A 21,179-nucleotide genomic window follows, 5' to 3' on the forward strand; every position below is an offset into this window, starting at 1 on the left:
AGAACTGTCCTGTGAGGACACAGAGATCACAAGAACACAAAGTCTGTTGCTAACCTTTATTGGGCAGAACCACTGCTGCTCCCTCAGCTGGCCTGGTAGCACCTCATCAGCTCTGTGACCCTCCTTTCCTCCGCTTCCTTCTGCAAGTCGGTGTCGGTGGGGTGGGCTTCTCCCTCTGCTTCGCCACAGGGATGGCCAGGGGTCCAATAACCCCCACTCATGCTCTGCAGCTTCCTAAACAGATCCCTGGTGCTCTCTTTTTCTGACGCGCTCAGAAGATCCAGGTTTAACCCAAAGCGTTTGGTGCTGGAAAGGCTCTGTAAGATCTGAAGCACAGCATCTCTGTCTTCGTGGCAGACGTTCTCTGCCAGCACGGTAAGGAACTCACCCAGGAGGCCAAAACCCAACTCGGCCTGAAAGATTCTGCTCAAGGCCTTCCCCTCCAGTTTAAGCAAAAGCTGGTATTTTTCTTTTCCACTTTTTAAGCACCGGCGCCAATCTCGGTAAAATTCGGCAGAGGTTCCAGGCAATTGCTCCAGCTCCTGAAGGAGAAAATGATTGTCAAGTTTTCTGCTTTGTTCCTCACAAAGGTTTTTACCCCCCCTTATCAGCCCGTGGATGTCTGACAAATCCTTCCGGCACAAAGAGCTGCACAAAGCTTGTAAGGCAGCAACACGTGCAAAGAGACAAAGGGATACCAGGTTCACCGAGCCCAAGAGAAACCAGAGGACTTCAGAGAAAAACAAAGGAAGAGTGGGTGAGAGATGAAATGCAAGGCACGTGAACACAGGAACCCAAACTGCCCACTCTGGATCCACCATCCACTGAAAAGGATCTCTTGGAGACTGTGATAATTCCACGGAAATTTGGGTCCCTCTCAAGCAAACCAAACAGGTGAAGAGAAAAAAGCTGAAGGGCTTAAAACCCAGAAAGCATAATAGTTTATACATCCTATATGCACACCCTAACCCTATATAAGCAGCCTCACATACTGTCTCATAGCGTCCTGTAACACACACACCCACAATCGAGCACTCAGACTCAGACACCCAGCTCAATGTGGCATCTCCAGATAAAAGAAATCCTGCTTATACGATATGTAAGTGAACTGCTGAACTCAAACTGCTGACTGCAGAAGGATTAAAATGTTTGGGCTTTTATACAGATCCTGAGAACGAGGTGCAGCAGCATCAGGCAGTGTCTAAACACGAAATTGAGAGGCCCTGGAGATCAGAGCCTGAGCACTAATGGGATTAAGAGCAGCATTTGCTCTGGGGAGATCACTGCTCAGCCCAAGCAAAGACAGAGCTGCCTTAGAAGAGCTGCAAAAAGGATCTCATCCTAAACAAGCAAATGAAATTCACTGTCAAAAATTTCACGCAGAACATCTCCAGCTGGGAACAGTCCAGAACAGAGCGCACCACCAACAGTGCCATCGTGCTGCTGGGCCGCCAGGAGTCACCACGGGCTGAAAACACCAAAACAGAGCCAACATTGGGGGCTAACAGGAAACCAACTGAGAGCAAAGTGACCATTTTTTATTTCTGCACATCTGGTGGGTGCCTGCATCAAAATAACCCAGCGCCAGAGCGGGAAGGGAAATAAGGGAAAGATGGAAGCACGGAGTCCTTCCATTCCAGAAGACATTCAGCTGACCAGGACTTGGAAAAAGTCCTCTGATGGCAGCAGGGCAGATGTCAGCCCCATCACACGGAGCCTGCGGAGAAAACATTTTTGCACCGTTTCCCAACTGCAGAAGTAGGGATGACCCAATGAACTCATCGGGCAGCAGGCTGAAAACAAAACAGCGCTTTTCCATCTCATGCATAATTAAACTGCGGGGTGAAGAAGAATTGGCTCCGTTCACAGAAGATGTGTTATCTGTGGCCATTAAATGCAGCAATCCAGATGCACAGCCTGGCTCTCAGTCTCCAGGCTGCAGCCAGCTGGAGGAGCGTGGCCAACGGAGGGCACTCTTCCCCAAGAATCCATTGCTGGCCACTGTCAGACACAGGGCACCGAGTCTTCCATCATCTGGTCTTCAACTCTTCATGCAGACACAAAAAAGGAGACTGAACCCTGCAGCTCAGAACTGGGTATTCTGAGGCTTCTTCACACGTAGAAATAATTCTGGATAGCTCATGTGCATTAAAGTGACACCCAAATTACTCTGCAGTAATATTTAGGGATGGGTGAAGCCCCAGAAAGCATCTCCCCTCGCCCAGGGCATCTCCCTCACCTGTGGTATCTCCACCTCAGTGGCTTGCTGGCCCCTCGTGTGGCCTGCACAGGGATTCCACAGCACGTTTCTCTTGTTCCCCATCTTGTCCTTCTTCTCTAGAGGCCTTAAGTGTGATGCCAGCACGATGTCCCTGCAGGGAACAGGAAGAGGACACAAGGTGAAGCACACGGATGATGGAGTTGGAGTTTCTTCCCAACAGCTTCTGCAGCAGCCAGGGCCCAAGGACTGGCAGGACTCTTCTTCCTCCTGCATTTTCCTGGGGTACACTGAAGATTTTGTATCTTTGGGACTTCCACAGAAGAAGTCCTCTGTTCTTGTAGGCATTCTTACTCAGCCAGCCCATTACACTGACGTCTGTGACTAATTGCAGCAGCCCGGACTCAGCAGCTCATGTCATCCTTCTCATCCCGTGGGATGAACGTCTGTGCCTGTTGTTCATTAGTCCTCCCAGTAACGAGATTTTCAAATGGGTTCAGGGCTCTGCTGGCCCTCACAAGGGGGGAAGCAGCACCCACAGGGAGAAGCTGTTCTGTTCTCCTGCGGATGACTCCTGGCTGCTGACACCACAGCGCATTGCAGATTTTGTGAACTGAGGAGGAATGTGATTTTTGATCGTATTCTACCAAGAGAACTGCAGCTGTAGTCCTTTTATAGGGGTAGGGGAGAAAGCAATGCCATAAATGCCATTTTAAAGTTTTTCCTTTACTCAGATCCGACAGTGTGGCCACATTCAGGCAGAATGGAGCTGCCAGCGCCACGTGCTCCAGCACTGGATAAGTCTATCGGGGGTGCATAGACCCCCTGGATCCATCTATGGATCTTCCTGTGGATGTGAGGGACGGGGACACGGTGGAGGACACTAGGAGTGTCCCACATTGCCTGCCCAAAAGGAGCTTCCTGCATCCTAGATTGCAAATCTGCTGATGGAGGAGCTGCCGAGCTGCCTTTCAGCAGGACCTGGGCAGAATCACACAGAATCACAGAATGACCCGGGTTGAAAGGGAACTCAAGGATCACGGAGCTCCAACCCCCTGCCACATTTCACAGCAGCCCAGGCTGCCCAGGGCCCCATCCAACCCGGCCTTGAACACCTCCAGGGATGGACGGGGCATCACAGCCTCTCTGGGCAGCTGTTCCAGCCCCTCACCGCTCTCACAGCACAGAACTTCCCCTGACATCCAACCTCCATCTGCCCTCCCTCAACTGCAAACCATCTCCCCTTGCAGGCACAGAGGAGCCCTGGGACATCCAGCACGGGCAGGCGAGGGAGGGAGGAAGGCAGGAGGAGCTCTGCAGGAACCGCGGCTCACCCGCGATGCGGCACTGCGGTGCTGTGCGGTGCCGTGCGGTGTTGTATTGTGTGCAGTGCTGTGTGCGGTGCTGTGCTGTGTGCGGTGCTGTGCTGTGTGCTGTGCTGTGCGGTGCTGTGTGCTGTGCTGTGCGGTGCTGTGCGGTGCTGTGCTGTGCTGTGTGCGGTGCTGTGTGCGGTGCTGTGCTGTGCTGTGTGCGGTGCTGTGTGCGGTGCTGTGCTGTGCTGTGTGCTGTGCTGTGTGCAGTGCCGTGCGGTGCTGTGTGCTGTGCTGTGTGCAGTGCTGTGCTGTGCTGTGTGCGGTGCTGTGTGCGGTGCTGTGCTGTGCTGTGTGCTGTGCTGTGTGCGGTGCTGTGCTGTGCTGTGTGCAGTGCTGTGCTGTGTGCAGTGCTGTGCTGTGCTGTGTGCAGTGCTGTGCGGTGCTGTGCGGTGCTGTGCGGTGCCGTGCGGGGCGTTGCGCCCACCTGAACTGCTCGTAGGATCCCACGCGCTGCCGCACTGCGCGCAGCTTGGCGCTGTTCTCCCTCTCGCGCCTCTCGTCGGCCTCCAGCGCCGCCCGCAGCTCCGCCCGCAGCGCACCCATATCCACGGCTCCGTCCGCTTCCATTGGCCCGCCTGCTGTCGCGATAGCCACGACGGGAGGCCTCGGCGCGCGACCAGCTGCGGGGATAAGGCTCCCGTTGTGACAGCGATACCCGCTAACGCGCCTCAGTGGCGACGAGGACCCCGCTGCTGCCGCAACGGCTCGTGGCTGACCCTCATGTCGCGACAGACCACTGGGCCGGCGCACACCGCTCCCCCAGGGATTCCCGTCGCGATAGCCCTCACCGGGCCGTGCACCCTCATTCCTGTCGCGATCGGCCCCGCCCACACGCACCGCCAACCCGGCAGCCTCGCTCCTATCGCGACGGCGCCCCGAGCCGCTCCGCCGCGCCCGCCCCTCCCGTTGCCATGGCGACAGCGCCGCGCGCCGCCCGAAGGACCCGGCGGGGCTGCCCGCGTCGTGCCTGAAGAACGGCGGCGCCGCTGCCGCCCAGCGCGGGACGGGCGCCCAGGGCAGCCCCGGTCCTTCCGCTGCGCCGTCGGCGGCGCCAACGGCCGAGAGAGCGGGGAGAGCGCGGCGGAGATCCGGGGTGAGGGGTGCGGGAAAAGGGCGGGGAACGTGGTGTGAGGCCGGGAACTGAGGGCCGGGGCCTGGGGCTTAGGGCTTAGGGCTTAGGATCCGCGTCAGGGGCGGGTCCTGAATGTGCGGCCTTTTCTGGAACTGAGGTGGGGTGTCTCTGAGGCAGGATGTGCGCGTGGGGCTGGCTGTGACTCTGGGGCACGAGCTGGGTGTAGGACTGGTCCTGCATCCAGGGCCGGTTATGGGCTGTGGAGATGAGGCTCGATCTGGATCTTGGTCTGGTCCTGGGGCTGGAATTGAGGCTCAGTTGTGATTCCAGGCTTCTGCTCCCAGCTCTGATCCCATCGCTTCACCCCCAGCATGGACACTGACCTGTACGACGAGTTTGGGAACTACATCGGGCCGGAGCTGGACTCTGATGATGAGGACGATGAGCTGGGCCGGGAGTCCAAGGAGCTGGACGAGGTGGGTGCACGGCCGTGGCAGGGCTGTGCTGAGCAGCATGGCCACACACAGTAGGAGTTAAACGTGGCCTGCCCCGTGCCTGGCTCCCGTTGTGGGGAAAGCTGTCAAGGGTGGAGGGTGCCCTTTGTGCTGTCAGTTTCCTGACTCCTGATTTATGACGCCGAGGCTTTACCTCCAGCCACAGTTAAGGTTTCCGAAGCACTTTGGTGCTGGCAGCAGCTCAGTGTGAGTGTTGGTTGCAGCTCGAGGATGATGACGATGACGATGATATGGGGGACCACGATGAGGACCACCCTGGGATGGAGGTGGTGCTGCACGAGGACAAGAAGTACTACCCCACTGCTGAGGAGGTCTATGGGCCCGAAGTGGAGACCATAGTGCAGGAGGAGGACACGCAGCCTCTCACTGGTGAGTGGCGTTAAGTCATCTTGTTTGGTCCTCCCGTAAAAAGAGAAAGGAATCTGTCAATTTAAAGCTGTGTTCCTGATCTGCAGAAAATCCCCACGCAGTATTTGGGGGTGCTGGGTTCAGGTCACCCATAACAGTGTTTTATTGTTCTTTCCTTTGTTTTCAGAGCCTATTATTAAACCTGTGAAAACCAAAAAGTTCTCGTTGATGGAACAGACGTTACCGGTCACCGTCTATGAGATGGAGTAAGTAATTTGCGGAGTTGGAAGCGTGTGCTTTGGTTCAGGCCATCTGTGCTGCAATTTCCTTGCTTCTCATTGCTTACAGGCAAGGTGGGGAGGCAGAGGGGAGTGCTGTATGGAGGCGGGAGCCCACAGGGGGCACTGGGTTTGTTTCTTACTAACAGCAGCCATATAAGCGAGTGCAGCTGGCTCCCGGAGTTTGAACAGAAAAGAAGAGGAGGAAAGCACGAGGCCAACCATTTTACAGCTATTTTGCCTTCCTTGTAGGCAACATGGTGCATTTCCTACTATTTTTCTGATGCCTTTATACTCTGCTCACTTCATCAGTAATTAATTCTTACTCCTGCTCTTCCTTGATGTAGATGCTTAAGATGGGGCCATGCAGAAGTCCCGGTGGGACTTAACCAGAAACCTGCAAGCTTGCTATTGATTTCACATTTAGCCCTGATTTAAGACCGATAGGCAAGCTTTTAATTTGTATTCTTATTGATTTTTGTGCTTTTTAAGCTCTTAATCAAAATGTTGTATGCTAAAAAGTCTGCTTCATAAGTGAAAACTAAAGTATTTTTAAGAAGGAGATTATTTGACTGGGCTTACTATCTGCAAATCCATAATAATTGATTCTTGTTTGATAGCTTTCCATTATTTTGAAGAGTAGCTGCTGATTTAGGTTCTCAGTTCCATTTTGGCTGGGACCTCTGCAGAGGTGACCGGCTCTTCACTCCTCAGCTCGTTGCTGGTTCAAAAAAGATTTAAATTCTATTACTGTTTCCTCCAGTGCCTGGGAGCATCAGTGTTTTAAGACCTGAAAGTCAGAATTAAGACCTGAAAGTCAGAATTAATAGTCTGCAGCACCCCGTGGCCACCTTTTAAAAGTGTGTGGGGTGTTGTTATCCACCTCTCTGGTTTAGTTGACTACCTGCCACCATTGGAGCGGAAGCGTTTCCTCATCTGAGCTGCTCTAATCCTGTCTAGAAGAGAAGAAAGGCGTTCAGAGTATTTAATCTCTTGCAGTTTTACCAACTCCGTCTCCTCCCACCCACTGCCATCTGTCCAGGACTCCAACTCTCTTGTCCTCCCCATCTGCAGAGTGGGATTCTTCCTCCGCAGGGCACGAAAGTTTGGAGAGGATTCAGAGGGCCCTCGGGTGGAAAGCGGCGCCTGCTTTTCTTAGACGCAGCAGAAGCCTCCAACAGTCTTTTGTGCTTCATCCCTCCAGTTTCCTGGCAGATCTGATGGACAACTCTGAGCTGATTCGGAATGTGACTCTGTGTGGGCACCTTCACCACGGCAAGGTAGTGTGAATATCCCACGTGCGCTGGGTAGCAGTAATGATCTCTCCGTTCCTTTCTTTGGCTGCTGCTCTTTTGACCCCCTGATCCCCGCAGCAGCGTTCTCTCCCGCTCCCGTTGCTCTGCAGTTATTTGTGGCCTTTCTTTCTGTCATGTGGAAGTATTTCTGTAGCCCCTTTTCTGTGTGCCCCGTGGGAGGGGTGGGATTCTGCTGCTGTTTATCTCTCGGAACGAAGTCGCATCTCTTTTCCCCACGGTTTGGTGTTTTTCAGACTTGTTTTGTTGACTGCCTGATAGAGCAGACGCACCCCGAAATCAGGAAGCGCTACGACCAGGATGTGAGTGAGCTCTGGGTGTCTTCCTGCCTTGGAAAGTGTGGGGAAAGTGTGGTTCTGTGGTTAGAATGAGGGGCTGGAAAACCGGAGAGCAGTCCTAATTCCAGCTCTGTCACTTGCCGTGCTAACAGCGTGCAAAGAGCTGTCATGTTGTGCTGTTCAGTGCAAAACCATGATATTCTGATTCTTGTTTTGTCTTTGCAGCTTTGCTATACTGATATATTGTTCACAGAGCAGGAGGTAAGTGAGCCTTGTAGGACAAACTGCTTTCACCCAGCTGCCTCACGCTTTACTCACAATTAACTTACAGTTCCTTCTTCCTCTTTCATCTCATCATCTTTTGTGCCTTCTGCAGTTTGATTATTTTCTTTATCAAGAAAATGATCTTCTCTAGTTTTGCCAGATCCCTTATCCAACTGTTTCCCATCTACTGCAGCCCTCACCTCCATGTATGATTTTTACTTATCTACCTCTGTGATGCTGAAAATCCACACAGCATTATTGTGACACACAGGCAGCCCATTAATCTGTAGCAGTAATATCACGACATAGGGGTAAACCAATTATTTTATTTTATTTTATTTTTTGAGGGGAAAGAGGTGGAAGGGATTCATAGCAGTGGTGGAGGAGGAGAAAAACTGTAATTTCAAATGCACATCTTTCTGCTAGGCTTCCTGTGATGGGAAATTGTAACTGAGTGCTCTGATTGCATGTTGGCATTGGATGGGGATTTTATCCAGTCCTTCGCACTGAATGCTGCCATGACCAGAGCAGTCCTGGGGAGCTTCTCTTTTTCTTCAGCTTGCTGCTGTGCTTTGCACTCTGTGTGATTGAATATTAAGTGCTGAGGTGTAACTCAATAGCAGAGGAATGAAAACACAGAAAAATGCACATCTTCTGTCTCTGGCATTTGTAGCTGTAATCAGACTCGGGTTGCGTGGCCCCATAGTGGTAGCTGGCCAGTCTGCACCAGCGTGGAAGGAGCAGCTGGGCTGCACAGCAGTGATCTGAGTGCAGGATGTTGGGCTGGAGGGATGTTTGCTTCCCTCAGTCCTTCTGATGAATTCTTCCTTCTTCATCTTTTATCTGGGAATTTTTCACTTCATTCCTTAACTGGTAATCCTGCTTTGCTGTGTTTCAGAGGGGAGTGGGGATCAAGAGCACACCAGTGACCATTGTTCTGCCAGACACCAAAGGAAAGTCTTTTCTCTTCAACATCATTGACACCCCAGGTATAATCCTGCAAATCCTGTTTCGGGGTGCATGTAGCTGAAGGCAGCTGGGTGTGTAAAGCAGACGTATGAGCACGTGTTCCTTCCTCTTTGGCCCTCTGGGTAGTGCTGTTGATGGGAGCAGATCGATGTGTGGTAGGAAACTGAGGCCAAATTTTAGGGGGAGGGCATCTGTGTGTTCTGCCTTGCTGGGTGTCAGTGACCCGAGCCGAGGGGCAGCCCCAGACCTGCACTCAGGTTTCAGATTGCTCTCGTTCTCACTTTTCTCCCCGTTTTTGTTTGTTTTCTGAAGGTCACGTCAATTTCTCTGACGAGGTGACGGCTGGCCTTCGTATTTCGGATGGCGTCGTGCTTTTCATTGATGCAGCTGAGGGGGTGAGTGTCAGCTTCTCCTGGGCATCAATTCTGAGCTCGCACCAGAGCCTGGACCCTGCTTTATCATGGAGGGGATGGGCTCAGCTTGAGTGCTGAAGGGTTTTTGGAGGACACTTTGAGAAACTGCCAAAGCGGGGACTCGGGCCTCCCGCTTCTGTTTCCAGATCTGACGTGACGAGTGTGACCTGTGGGCTCATATCTGATTTATTTGTATCTCCACTGTATGTAAAATTGAGCAGGTTATTCATACCAGTGATGTCTGAGGGCTAGGACTCAAGCAGTTCGGTTGGGTTAGCACCTACTTCAAATTTCAGGACGATCACTGATGGTTCAGCTGAGGCTTTCCTACAGGCTGCAGCCCTGTGTGTAAGGGTCACTGCCTGGCATGCCCTACATAGCATTTTGAGGAGGGCTTTTGCTAGGGGCGTTGGTGCTCATTTCCCTGCAGGTGATGCTGAACACGGAGAGGCTGATCAAGCACGCGGTGCAGGAGCGGCTGGCAGTGACTGTGTGCATCAACAAAATCGACCGCCTGATCCTGGAGCTGAAGTTGCCCCCTACAGATGCTTACTACAAACTCCGGCATATTGTGGATGAAGTTAATGGTCTGATCAGGTAGGGATGGGGGGTGGGTGGGTGGGTTTGTGGGTGGATGGGTGCCGCCAGGGCGGTTGGCAGCAGCAGAGGAATCCCCACACAGGAGCTTTTGCAGCCCATTGATTGCACAGCACCTCGGTGAGCACACTTCATGCCTGTGTGCACATGTGAGCTCAGCCACGCACACAGGCACAGCAGCCACACAGCCACGTGTGCACAGGCATCCCCACACAAGGGTGCACCTCCACACTTGTGGAGGGGAAACTGAGGCACAGAGCAGCTCCGACCCCATCCCACAGCCCCACCACCGCCTGCTCTCTCTCTTCCCCAAATCCCCAGTCCTCCCTGATGAGCTCCAGGCCAGCAGCAGGGCCGTGCCCAGCCCTGTGTCCCAGCACCCCACAACACTGATTGCTCCCCACACTGCTGCAGCCCCTCCACCCCCCCCGGCCGCCCACTTTCTAATGATCCAGGCAGTGTAAACTGCCTGCCTTTCACCTGCTGCTGTTTGGTGTGGGAAATAAATTTAAACGTCCTCCTTGGTTCATAACACTGATTTATGTTGTTTTTTTTCCCCTTGTCTCCTAACCTGTCTCCTCTCAGCATGTATTCCACCGACGAGAACCTCGTCCTGTCTCCCCTTCTGGGGAACGTGTGTTTCTCCAGCTCACAGTACAGCATCTGCTTCACGCTGGGATCTTTTGCAAAGATTTATGCAGACACATATGGTGAGGATTATCCAGAAACCTTGCATGCTTTAACATCTCATTTCCTAACCTTTTTGTTGAGGCTTTCCAAGCTGTTCTGCTTCAGCTTTCGCCATGTATCTGTGTGGTCAGTTTATGCACTCTTGAACTTCAGGAAATTGAGAGGTACTGTAGATCTGAGCCCCAAGTGACGTTATTATAGTCTTGTAGACTACAGACTATTTATGAAGGTCTTTCCATGCTGGTAAAAAGCAAAAATAGAGTTCAAACTTGGTTTTAGGTAAATAGTTTCTCCTGATAAATATTCCTGGAGTCAGGAGTTGACGTTTTATGTACACCCTTAATCAGAAGAAGCAGTTGGTTCTGTGGCAGTTGAAGACAAGCGTGCGCCTTGCACTCCGTGTATCCAGACAGCTCAGCAGTGAAGCTGTTAAGCTCTGCCTGCCTTTTCCCAGAAGAATCTGAGTCTGAGGTTCAGCTGCAGCCAGGCAGAGCTCAGCCCACGAGGTTTTGCACTTTTGCCCTTCAATCTTTTTTAAGAAACGGTCTTTTTCTGCCTTTGATTTGATTTTCTGTTCCCCAGGTGTCCCCTTGAGGCAATCTGCCTCTTGTAGAAGGGGGCCTTTTGCTTGCATTGCTTGCGTTAGTCAGCGATCCAGCTGAGTTCTGAAGTTCCGCGGTGGGGAATTTGGGGTGATCTGTAGGAAGGAAGGATGCTGTAGATCAGCTCTTGCAAAGAACTTGGCCTGAGGGAGGACAAAGTTGTAGAGGTCAAAGGCCGCTGTTTCAGGGCCGCTGCGCGCCTCCATCAGTTTGGAGCAGTAAATGAGCTCCCTGGGCACCACGGAATTCAGGACGGGGCCCAGCTTTTGGAGGCTGATAAAGCATTCAGCACGGCTGGAGGGAGCTGTCGTCCATGAGCTGAATTGAGTCAGTACCGTTCAGCAGTGGTCACCAGGGATCTTGTGTGCAGCCACCACCCTTCCAGTAAGGTGAGTTATGGTGGTTTAACTGTCAGAACCGCAGCCGCCCCGACATTTCTTATGCTTTCACATCTGCCCACAGCAAAAGCTTGTTTGGAAACAGCTGTAAATTATCACTGCTGTCTTGTTATTTGTAAATCCACCGTGACAGCCACGTACCGTTCCTTCAGCACTTGTGTACTTGGAGAAGCACTTAATGCATCAGCTGAAACAAGAACCTGCAGGTGCTCAGCAAGGCAGAAAACGCTGCGATGAGCCGGCAGGGTGTCAGCCATCCCAGCACCTTCGCAGTCGGGTTGGGAAAATGAGGCAGGTGGAGCTGGGTTCCTGCAGAGCAGAGTCTGACTCCTCTCAGCTGGAACCTCGTGTGTGATCAGGACGGCTGAAACGTTCTTGAGAGGGAAATGTGCAAACTCACGGCGCTCCTGGGGGCTGCTGCAGTCCTCACAGGGCTGTTTTCTGGCCACTTCTCTGCCCGACCTGCCCAGCTCTGGATTTAATCAGTTACTCCAAACGGTACCAAGTGTTCACTCACCAGTGTTGCATCAAAACCTCAGGGTTGCTTTAAAAAGCAAAAATCAGATCTCCAAAATGAGAGAAATGCTGAGTGTCTCTTATTCTTGCTTCTTCCTTTTAGGAGATATCAATTATCAGGAGTTTGCAAAGCGGCTTTGGGGCGACATCTACTTCAACCCGAAAACGTAAGAGGCCTGTTGAGGTGTCTGTTACTTTATACTGCTGTTTTTTTTTTTTCCCTCTCCCTTCCATGTAAACTGTGGGCTAGGTGACCACCTGAGGTCCCTTCCAGCCTGGGCTGCCCTGTGATCTTGTGATGGGGAGAAAGGTTGGGTCAGGCCTCCTGTTTGATGTGATTCTGTGTTCTCCCGAATCCCAGATGGGAGCAGAGCGCTCTGCTGACCTTTGTTTGGAGTAGGAGTGACTCCGTTATCCACTTCCCAGGGGGGTTGGGAGCAGTAGGCAGCAGTGGCTGTGTGTGTTGTGCCAGGTGCTCGTGCTGTGCTCCCTCCTCCCCGCCCTTTTTTTCTCCCAACAGGCGGAAGTTCACTAAGAAGGCTCCAACCAGCAGCTCCCAGCGCAGCTTCGTGGAGTTCATTCTTGAGCCCCTGTACAAGATCTTGGCTCAGGTCCGTGGCAGTTTGTTATCCTGCAGCTCCAGACGTGAGCATGCAAGGACTGGGCACTAGGTGGTGGTATGTCTGGTGCCTGTGGGACTTCACACGTTTCTGGGTTTGAGCATGCATAGAAGTGATGGGCATCTCCTTACAGCTGTTTCTTGCACGTGTAGCCCTATGCCTGTACAGTTAGAACTGCTTTTGCTCTTCGTAAGGTGCTATGATATGGGCCAAGTGATAAAACGAGCCACCCAGCCTGCTTTGGGTGAGCTCTGTGTGAGCAAGGCAGGAGCTGAGAGCGATACCTGTTTACAGGTATAATATATAATATTATATTATAATAATATATTATATTATAATATAATATAGATAAGTTCGGGGCCTTCAGCTGCACCTGGGAGCCTGGGGCTTGGGAACCTGCAGCAGTGCTGATGGGTGCCTGTCGTCCTGCAGGTGGTGGGGGATGTGGACACGACTCTGCCTCGGACTCTGGATGAACTTGGCATCCACCTGACCAAAGAGGAATTGAAGTTGAACATTCGACCGCTCCTACGACTTGTCTGCAAGAAGTTCTTTGGGGAGTTTACAGGTAAATCCTTTTCTGCCACTGTTCCCAATCGCTTACCCTCACGTGGATGGTTTAAGGGCTGTAATGCAGACATGGAGCGTCAGCTTGCACAGATTCCTCTCATAGCTTTTCTTTTCCGTGTATAAAAGACAAACTGTTTCTTCAAAGAGCAGCTTGAGACACTGCTCACATTTTCCCCATTGCTGTGGGGGCACTGCGTTGGGATTTACGTTGTGCTTATTGGGGTACGTGTCTTTCTTCTACCCTGCTTAATCACGATGTGTTACTTTTGCAGGCTTTGTGGACATGTGTGTGCAGCATATTCCCTCCCCAAAGGTGGGAGCCAAGACAAAAATCGAACACACCTACACCGGCGGCGTTGACTCCGATCTCGGGGAGGCCATGAGTGAATGTGACCCTGATGTAAGGAAGCCCTTTTGTTCTGTTCCGAGCATCCAAAATGTGCCACACACACCCTCCTTTCACTGCCTTGACAGAGCAGCTGCCTCCTAGACAGCCATCTGCACAGATTTGACTTCCAGCACTCTGAAACCTCTCATCCGATACTGAAACAGATCTCTTCACTCTGAGAAACTTTGGTGCCTGTCAGGGCAGCCCTTGGGAGAGATTATTGTTTGACAGTGTTCAGAACAAGAGTCTGGGTCAGGACTTCAGAGCATGTGGGCGCTGCGGGGTGATTCTGTGTCCTTTTGCTGCCTTTTGTCCCTTTTCCATGAAGTTTTATTCACTCTCCAAGCTCAGAGAAAACTGGCCTGTGTGATGCTGATAACAATAACCCCATATGGGCAAGTCATAAGAAGTATTTCTAAGTTCTGTCTTTTAAACCCATTTGTATCTATAGGTCCTAGCAGGTCTGGGTCAGTTGTTTAGCTGTCTACTGAAAGTGGTTTCTTTCTTTTCCGTGGGAAGGGCCCGCTGATGTGTCACACAACAAAAATGTACAGCACAGACGACGGTGTTCAGTTCCACGCCTTTGGCAGAGTGCTCAGTGGTACCATCCATGCTGGGCAGCCTGTGAAGGTCCTGGGAGAGAACTACACCTTGGAGGATGAGGAGGATTCCCAGATCTGCACCGTTGGGCGCCTCTGGATCTCAGTTGCGAGGTAGGAAAAGCTCTGACAAAGTGTTAGTTTTGGAGAGAAGTCACTGGGAGTCATTGGTGTCAGGGATAGGGAGGAGCACAGTGCTGTTAGGGGCCTGAAGCTGCAGAGATGAAAGAGAGTAGATTTAGTTCAGATATAAGGAAGAATTTCTGTAGTGTGAGGGTGGCTAAATGCTGGAACAGGCTGCCTAAAGAGGTTGTGGGTTCCATCCCTGCAAGCATTCAGTCAGATTGCAATGGGACCTTGACCAACCTGATCTGGTGGGAGATCTTGGCTTCTGGTGAGGAAATGGTCTTTAAAAACCCTTTCTAACTCAAACTGTCTTATGGTTCTGTCATCCTCCCCTCCTTTTAGGTATCACATTGAGGTTAACCGTGTTCCTGCTGGCAACTGGGTGCTGATAGAAGGAGTGGACCAGCCCATTGTGAAGACTGCAACTGTCACGGAGCCGAGAGGCAATGAGGAGGTACTGTGGGTAGCTGCTGTCACTCAGCCTTGCAGGGACTCAGAGTGTTGGAATCTATCTTAAAAGCTCGGGTGGTGAGGTTACATAAACTCTGCCTGCAAAGAGCCTGGGCACAAGAGCCACCCATGGAAGAGCCGCTCAAACGCTCCGTCAGACCCCACTGGGTCTTCTGTGTCCTTCTGTGATGCAAAACTTTTTGTCCTCACCTGATTTCAGGCTCAGATCTTCCGGCCTTTGAAGTTCAACACCACATCTGTCATCAAAATAGCAGTAGAGCCAGTCAACCCCTCCGAGCTCCCCAAAATGTTGGATGGTCTCCGCAAAGTCAACAAGAGCTACCCGTCACTCACTACAAAGGTATTTCTGGTATTTGTGTGTTGGCTGTTGTCAGCTGGTGCTGTGGGATACCTCGTAGGCTGATCTTAAAAACAAGTTAGCTTAACTGTGGGATGTTTTGTTTGTTCTGGCTTTTTTTAATGCTGATAAATCCTGATGTTTATGTAGGGCTCTGCGAGACGAGGGCCTGTGAACAATAATGCTGTTAGCTGAACCCTTCTCTTGTTTTTCAGGTGGAAGAGTCTGGAGAACACGTGATCCTGGGAACAGGGGAGCTCTACCTGGACTGTGTGATGCATGATCTGCGGAAGATGTATTCTGAGATTGATATCAAGGTGAGGAGCTGAGGGGAGGGGTTTCCAGCTGGGGAAGAGCTTTGTCCTTCAAACTCAGAAGGATGGGAAAACAAACTCTGCACGGTGTACAGGGTGACTGTCTGCCTCTGGTTCCTCCCCAGCGTGCTGAGGTTGTTGCAATAAGTGCCCTGTGGCCCCTGTTACAGGGAGGCTTCTGTGTCAGCCTAAATAACACAGAGCCCGCTACAAACCTGCTGTTATTCCAGGTCGCCGATCCAGTCGTGACGTTCTGTGAGACAGTGGTGGAAACGTCCTCCCTGAAGTGCTTTGCTGAGACTCCCAATAAGAAGTAAGAGCCCAGGGCGCCTCTGGGGAGCAGGCAGTGGGGGCAGGCAGTGGAGGTGTGCTCTGAGGGAGCCGTTCCCAGACAAGTGGCAGCCTTCCATCTGCTGAACCCCCAGTAGCACACTGAGTCCCACAGACGTTTGCGTGTTCTCTGTGAGCTCTCAGAATGGAGGGAATAAAGAGACATCCACGTTCTCCTTTCCTTTAACTGAATTTCACGCCCTCTCAGCAGTTTTCTGTTGTTTCCAAGACTGGGAGGTGTATTGGAATCATAGAGCAGGTGCCGAAGAGCCCATTACTGCCTTCAGTAACTCCACAGACTTTGTGAAAAGTTTCATCTTATCCATTCTTAATCTTGAAATTAATGTACTCCTTTCTGGTGTCTTGCAACCCATTCTGGTGTCTTGCAACGTAGTCTTGTCTTCGTGCTCCAGCAAAGTGTTATGAGATGGGCATAAAAGAGGGAGGCCGGGTACGGAACACAGGCTGAAAAAGCAGAATGAAAGTACAGCATGTTTTAACGCTGAGTTTTCATGCGAGTCATGATCTGTCATACATTGCAGATAGTTTTCCTGTATTCCACTGTGCTTTCTGGTTCTTCTTGCCATCTTTTTACTGATACACCATGGCTGGAAGTCTTGTTTTTAGGAACAGGCAGGTTTTGCTCTTCGGACTGTCTTAGAGGTGCAGGACAGGTGGAGTGACGTGCTGTAGGGCCAGAGTTCCCATGCGAATGAGGTTCTCCAAGGCAACATCCCTTGTGTCTGACACTTCCTTCTGCAGCCAGTACGAGCTCTGGACATCTGGCAGGGAGGGATGGGGCACTGCTGTCCCTTAGCAGTCTGCTGCTAGAGATGAGCAGACTTGGGAGAGCAGTTGTTAGCAGCGTGGGCTGTCTTTACAAGCACAGCAGTAACGCTGAAAGACATGGATGGCTTCATCTCTCTGGCTGTGCTGCACAGTCCCCGAGGTCCTGCCAATTACTCCCATTTCCGTCATTCTGTGGACTAATTGCAACTGTCTCTCTTCTGAGGAACAAGATCACGATGATTGCCGAGCCTCTGGAGAAGGGACTCGCGGAGGACATTGAAAATGAAGTGGTGCAAATAACGTGGAACAGGTATGGACAACTGGGGGAGAGCAAGAATCCTTTCAGAGGGAAATAATTGGGAAAGTGGGGAGTGCTGGGATCTGCGAGTATCAGTCAGCAGCTCCAGGCAGAGATCCTGGGTGCACCATTAATACCAGGGAGTCTGGGAGCGTCCTGCCCCAGCAAACAGTTTGCTCCATGTAAAGAGCTGAGACCGTTTTTATGTGGAACAGGTTTATGAATGTGTTGTGAGTGCAGATCAGACGCTGGTTTCTTAAGCTTTCTTCTGTTCTTCCATCAGAAAGAAGCTGGGTGAATTCTTCCAGACCAAATATGACTGGGATTTGCTGGCTGCCCGTTCCATCTGGGCCTTTGGGCCGGATGCCACTGGCCCAAACATCCTGGTAGATGATACTCTGCCCTCAGAGGTGAGAAACAGGGTTACCTTTGAGTGAAACGTTTATTCTCCTCTGTCCAGAGGTGGCAGTTCCCTCCAGGTCCTGCAGCAGGGTCCTACCAATAGGAGTTTTTGTTGGTCTGTCATATCTCAGATGTATTGAGCTTCCTCCACCATGCTCATTGCATAGCTGGTAAACTGCCTGCTGTTTTTCAGTCTACAGTTTGGGCCAGTGTTCTCAGAACTGGCAACTGAACAGCCTGTCTTTAAGGGTTACCAAAATAGGCACTTTTAATTTATGAGTATAGATGTCAAACTCTGAAGATGATGATTCTGGGGGGTGCAGGAGGACACGGCTGCTCATCTAATAACCAACTTTTGAACACTGGGGTCTGTCTGTTCCTGCCTCGTGAGGAACGTTTGCTCTCTCTGTAGGTGGACAAGGCACTGCTGGGCTCCGTGAAGGACAGCATTGTGCAGGGATTTCAGTGGGGGACCAGGGAAGGGCCTCTCTGCGATGAGTGTAAGTAGAACCTGTGTAGAAGTGGGGCTGATGAACGACCAAATTCAAATATCTGCTGGGGGGTGTCAGTGGCTGAACTTTCTCTGATGGCTCTGTCTCTTCTGCGACCCTTGTATCCCCAAAGACTCTGAGCACAAGGCTGGTGCTGGTAGGGCAAAGGACATCTGCTGAGGTGCTGTTGTTTCTTCCTCAGTGATCCGCAATGTGAAGTTTAAGATCCTGGATGCAGTGATTGCTCAGGAGCCCTTGCACAGAGGTGGAGGACAGATCATCCCGACGGCACGCAGGGTGGTGTACTCAGCTTTCCTGATGGTGAGCGTTGCACTGGGCATGATGAAAGCTGAGCCTCGTGCAGTGCTGGCTCCTGTGATGGCTCAGAGGCTCAATGAGCGCAGTTGTGCGTGTGCTGCGGTGTCTGCCACGAGGATGGTGTGACTTAAACTGCCTCGTGAATGTTTGCAGTGCCCTTCCAGGCTGGCATGCGGGTTTTGCAAGTGGTCACGTTCCAGCCTGGCTGGAATCCTGCCTGCATCCGCTCTGTCTCATGCTGTGCAAGTGTTAGACTTGCTGGGGAAGGTGGGAATGTGAAAGAGGGAACACAACGTGGGCAGGAGGAGAAAAGCACAGAGCTCCTTTGTTGGGGTTGGTTTGGGCACGCAGTGGGCAGCAGGAACCCTCTGATCCCCACTTGGGTGCTGCTTGAGCAGTTTGACAGCTTCTGATCCTTTGTGTGCTGCAGGTTGCACTGCTGCAGGCTCATCTGCTGTGTCCCTTTCTGCCCCCAGGCCACTCCTCGTCTGATGGAGCCCTACTACTTTGTGGAGGTTCAGGCCCCAGCTGACTGCGTGTCGGCCGTGTACACCGTGCTGGCGCGGCGCAGGTGAGCTGCCATCACCTGAGCAGAGCAAAGCAGCAGCTGGGATCTGGGTGGTAGAGACCTCTGCAGTCCTTTTGGGGGGGGGCTGATGTGGAAGTGAGGGGAGAGGGTGAAGTCTGTCCTCTGTGCTGTGCGGGGAGGGGATGCCCAGCACCACGTCCAGCACTTGGCTTTGTGCCTGGTTCTGTTGGAGTGGAGAAATAAAAGGGGGCATGTAGGAAAAGGAATGTTTTGACTTTCTGGCAGAGGCCACGTGACGCAGGACGCTCCGATCCCGGGCTCCCCTCTGTACACCATCAAAGCCTTCATCCCTGCCATTGATTCCTTTGGTTTTGAGACAGACCTGAGGACCCACACGCAGGGGCAGGCGTTCTCACTGTCTGTCTTCCACCACTGGCAGGTGAGTCTTGCTGGGAAGGAGGGGATGGCAGATGAGGCTGTGCTCTGTGCAGCAGATTACACAGGGCAGGCCAAGCATCCTCAGGATCTCCAGTGTGGGCGTTTGGAGCTGGTGGAGGCTTTGTGCACCTTCACAGCCATGAAGCGTCTGCCAGAAGCTCGAGGCTTTGCTCCATGTTACCCAGCGTTTCCCCTGTTAGGAGTGCTGAGTGCTGCTCACCGAGCTCAAGGATCTCTCAGTGCCTGGGAAGGCACGCTGTGCTGGGTGCTGTTTGGGTGCACTGAGCTCAGGGAGCACAGGGCTTGGACTTGTTGGAGTGCTGTGATTGCCACCCTTCAGCTTTGTCTCTCAAGGAAAGCTTTTTGGTCACACTCCATTAGTGACTTCCTACAGGATCAGTCACAGGTGGCAATGTGACTGTTTCTCCCTGCCTGGAGAACAGATGCCGCGCTGGGGCTTTGTGACACCCAAAGGTGTCACACCTGGGGTGTCTGTGGGGCAAGGCACCGGAGCCTTTGCAGCTCAGGCTCTCCTGGAGCTCCCAGCATTGCTCCTCCCAGCATTGCTCTCAGCTGCGGTCTTATTGCAGATTGTGCCTGGTGACCCTTTGGACAAAAGCATCGTCATCCGCCCCCTGGAGCCCCAGCCAGCCCCACATCTGGCCAGAGAGTTCATGATCAAGACCCGGCGCAGGAAGGTAAGCCTGCAGGGCACCAGGATCCGTGGGATCTCTGCCAGGATGGCTGTATGGCTGCTGGCATGCAGAGGAATAACACAGATTTGGGTTACTCTACAGGGCTTGAGCGAGGATGTGAGCATCAGCAAGTTCTTCGACGATCCCATGTTGCTGGAGCTGGCCAAGCAAGACGTCGTTCTCAACTACCCCATGTGAATGCATCTCTGCTGAGCCCAGGGAGCCCAGTGAGCCCAGCACATCCCCACCCCTCAGATCCTCAGATCCCACTTGTATGGCTGGAGAAACCTCTCGGGGTGTTTGTGCACCGTGCGCTCAGCGCCTGCCCCATGCACAGTACAGCCTGGGCCACCGATGCTTTGTGTGTTGTCAGAGCTCTGAGTGCAGTGAGGAGGTTTTCCCTTTAGATCTGCTCTCTGCAGGCACACAGATGTGGTCTGGGCTGCAACCTGTCAGCTTGAGCTGAATGTTTGGGCTCCTGGGCTGTAAGGCTGCTGGGTCAACTCTGCTTTTGGCAGTGCTGCCCATGGTTGCTCTGCTTTCCTTTGGGGCAGGCGCAGTGCTGAGGGCAAGGGCTGTTCTACCAACCTCCCCAGGAAAAGGGGCAAGTCTGGATTTTAGCCTTTTTTTGTACATGTTTTTGGAACCCTGGTAAACATTGAATACAAACTTCCACCCGGAGCTCAGTCTGATCCTTTTGGCAGATGGGAGAGGGGACAGTGCCCTGGTCACCCCCACCGCAGCGCTGCTTTCTGTCTTTGTCACTGTGTCCCAGCCAGGACAAGTCATGCAGGCACTCCTGCATTAAGCTTTTCTTCTTTCTTGCTAGGCTTTGGCCCACTGCTGTGTTTTCAGAGGCTCCAGAAGGCTCAGCCCCATTGCAGCAAGGGCTTTGTCCCTGGAGGGTGGGGGGGGACATCCATCATCCTTCCAGCACAGCTCTGCCCCCAGATCTGTGCTCTAGGCCTGGGTGTCAGCTCTGGGGGGCTGTGCTGTTCCCTAGGGGCAGACCCCCAAGTATCTCCCCTTTTCACCACCCACCCCATCTCTCTGCACACCCCAGTGGGTGCAGGACGGGGCGGCAGCGTGGGAAGCGGTCAGTTCTCACACAGGATGCTCCCAGTGGGATCGCAGCTGGAAAACACTGACCTGCAACAGCCGGCCCCAGATGCGGGGTGGAAATTTTCCACAGATGCAGTCATTCCATGTGAATGGGGAATGTGTGCGGGATGGGGGGGGCTGGAATTCCTCCCTGTCTGCCCGGCCATGGGGCGGTGCAGCGGTAAACTGAGGCACGGCAGCATGGGGAGCTGGGAGCGGGGCTCTGTGCGTTGCCTGAGTTCAGCAGGGCTGGGCAGGGGGGCAGCAGGAACACGGGGCACGCAGTAGGAGCAGTGGGGCCCCTCTGCAGTTGGAGCAGCAGCTGGGGTGGGGCCTCACGTTGGCCCCATTAGTGCAGCACTGACAGCCCCAGTGGGGTCCTGAACAACGGGGTGAGCCCCATCCCAATGTTTTCTGAAAACATCTCCATGTTCCTGACCCCAACCTGTCCCCACATCTGTTTCCAGTGTCCATGTGCCCGTGTTCCTGTCTCGATGTCCCTGTTCTGATCCCAGTGTC

The 21,179-nt window shown here is 52.6% G+C and overlaps 2 protein-coding genes across 3 annotated transcripts; one reads left to right on the forward strand and one right to left on the reverse strand.

Annotated features, from left to right (window-relative positions):
* Nucleotides 1-46: 46 nt before the first annotated feature.
* On the reverse strand, nt 47-4,528 carry CCDC103 (coiled-coil domain containing 103). Its single transcript, XM_052699638.1, has 4 exons — nt 4,429-4,528; nt 4,016-4,211; nt 2,240-2,372; nt 47-542 (listed from the first exon to the last, which is right to left on the reverse strand). The coding sequence occupies exons 2-4, from the start codon at nt 4,156-4,158 to the stop codon at nt 84-86; spliced, it is 735 nt and encodes a 244-aa protein (XP_052555598.1). The 5' UTR covers nt 4,159-4,211; nt 4,429-4,528; the 3' UTR covers nt 47-83.
* A 47-nt stretch (nt 4,529-4,575) lies between these two features.
* EFTUD2 (elongation factor Tu GTP binding domain containing 2) lies at nt 4,576-20,232 on the forward strand. Of its 2 annotated transcripts, none has more exons than XM_052699635.1 (28): nt 4,576-4,684; nt 4,994-5,139; nt 5,382-5,547; nt 5,714-5,792; nt 7,009-7,084; nt 7,354-7,419; nt 7,621-7,656; nt 8,558-8,648; nt 8,941-9,023; nt 9,472-9,638; nt 10,224-10,348; nt 11,948-12,011; nt 12,365-12,455; nt 12,897-13,032; nt 13,307-13,434; nt 13,942-14,135; nt 14,490-14,601; nt 14,818-14,958; nt 15,171-15,272; nt 15,500-15,582; nt 16,612-16,698; nt 16,970-17,096; nt 17,501-17,588; nt 17,782-17,900; nt 18,374-18,468; nt 18,712-18,865; nt 19,455-19,562; nt 19,662-20,232. In XM_052699635.1, exons 2-28 carry the CDS (start codon nt 5,035-5,037, stop codon nt 19,755-19,757), a joined length of 2,919 nt encoding a protein of 972 aa, XP_052555595.1. In that variant the 5' UTR covers nt 4,576-4,684; nt 4,994-5,034; the 3' UTR covers nt 19,758-20,232. The 2 variants fall into 2 exon arrangements, with proteins under 2 accessions (XP_052555595.1, XP_052555596.1); XM_052699636.1 differs by having other exon boundaries at nt 4,597-4,684; nt 5,034-5,139.
* Nucleotides 20,233-21,179: the final 947 nt, after the last annotated feature.

This window comes from Tympanuchus pallidicinctus, unplaced genomic scaffold (assembly GCF_026119805.1).
Source record: "Tympanuchus pallidicinctus isolate F22 unplaced genomic scaffold, pur_lepc_1.0 scaffold37, whole genome shotgun sequence".
Classification (NCBI taxonomy): domain Eukaryota; kingdom Metazoa; phylum Chordata; class Aves; order Galliformes; family Phasianidae; genus Tympanuchus; species Tympanuchus pallidicinctus.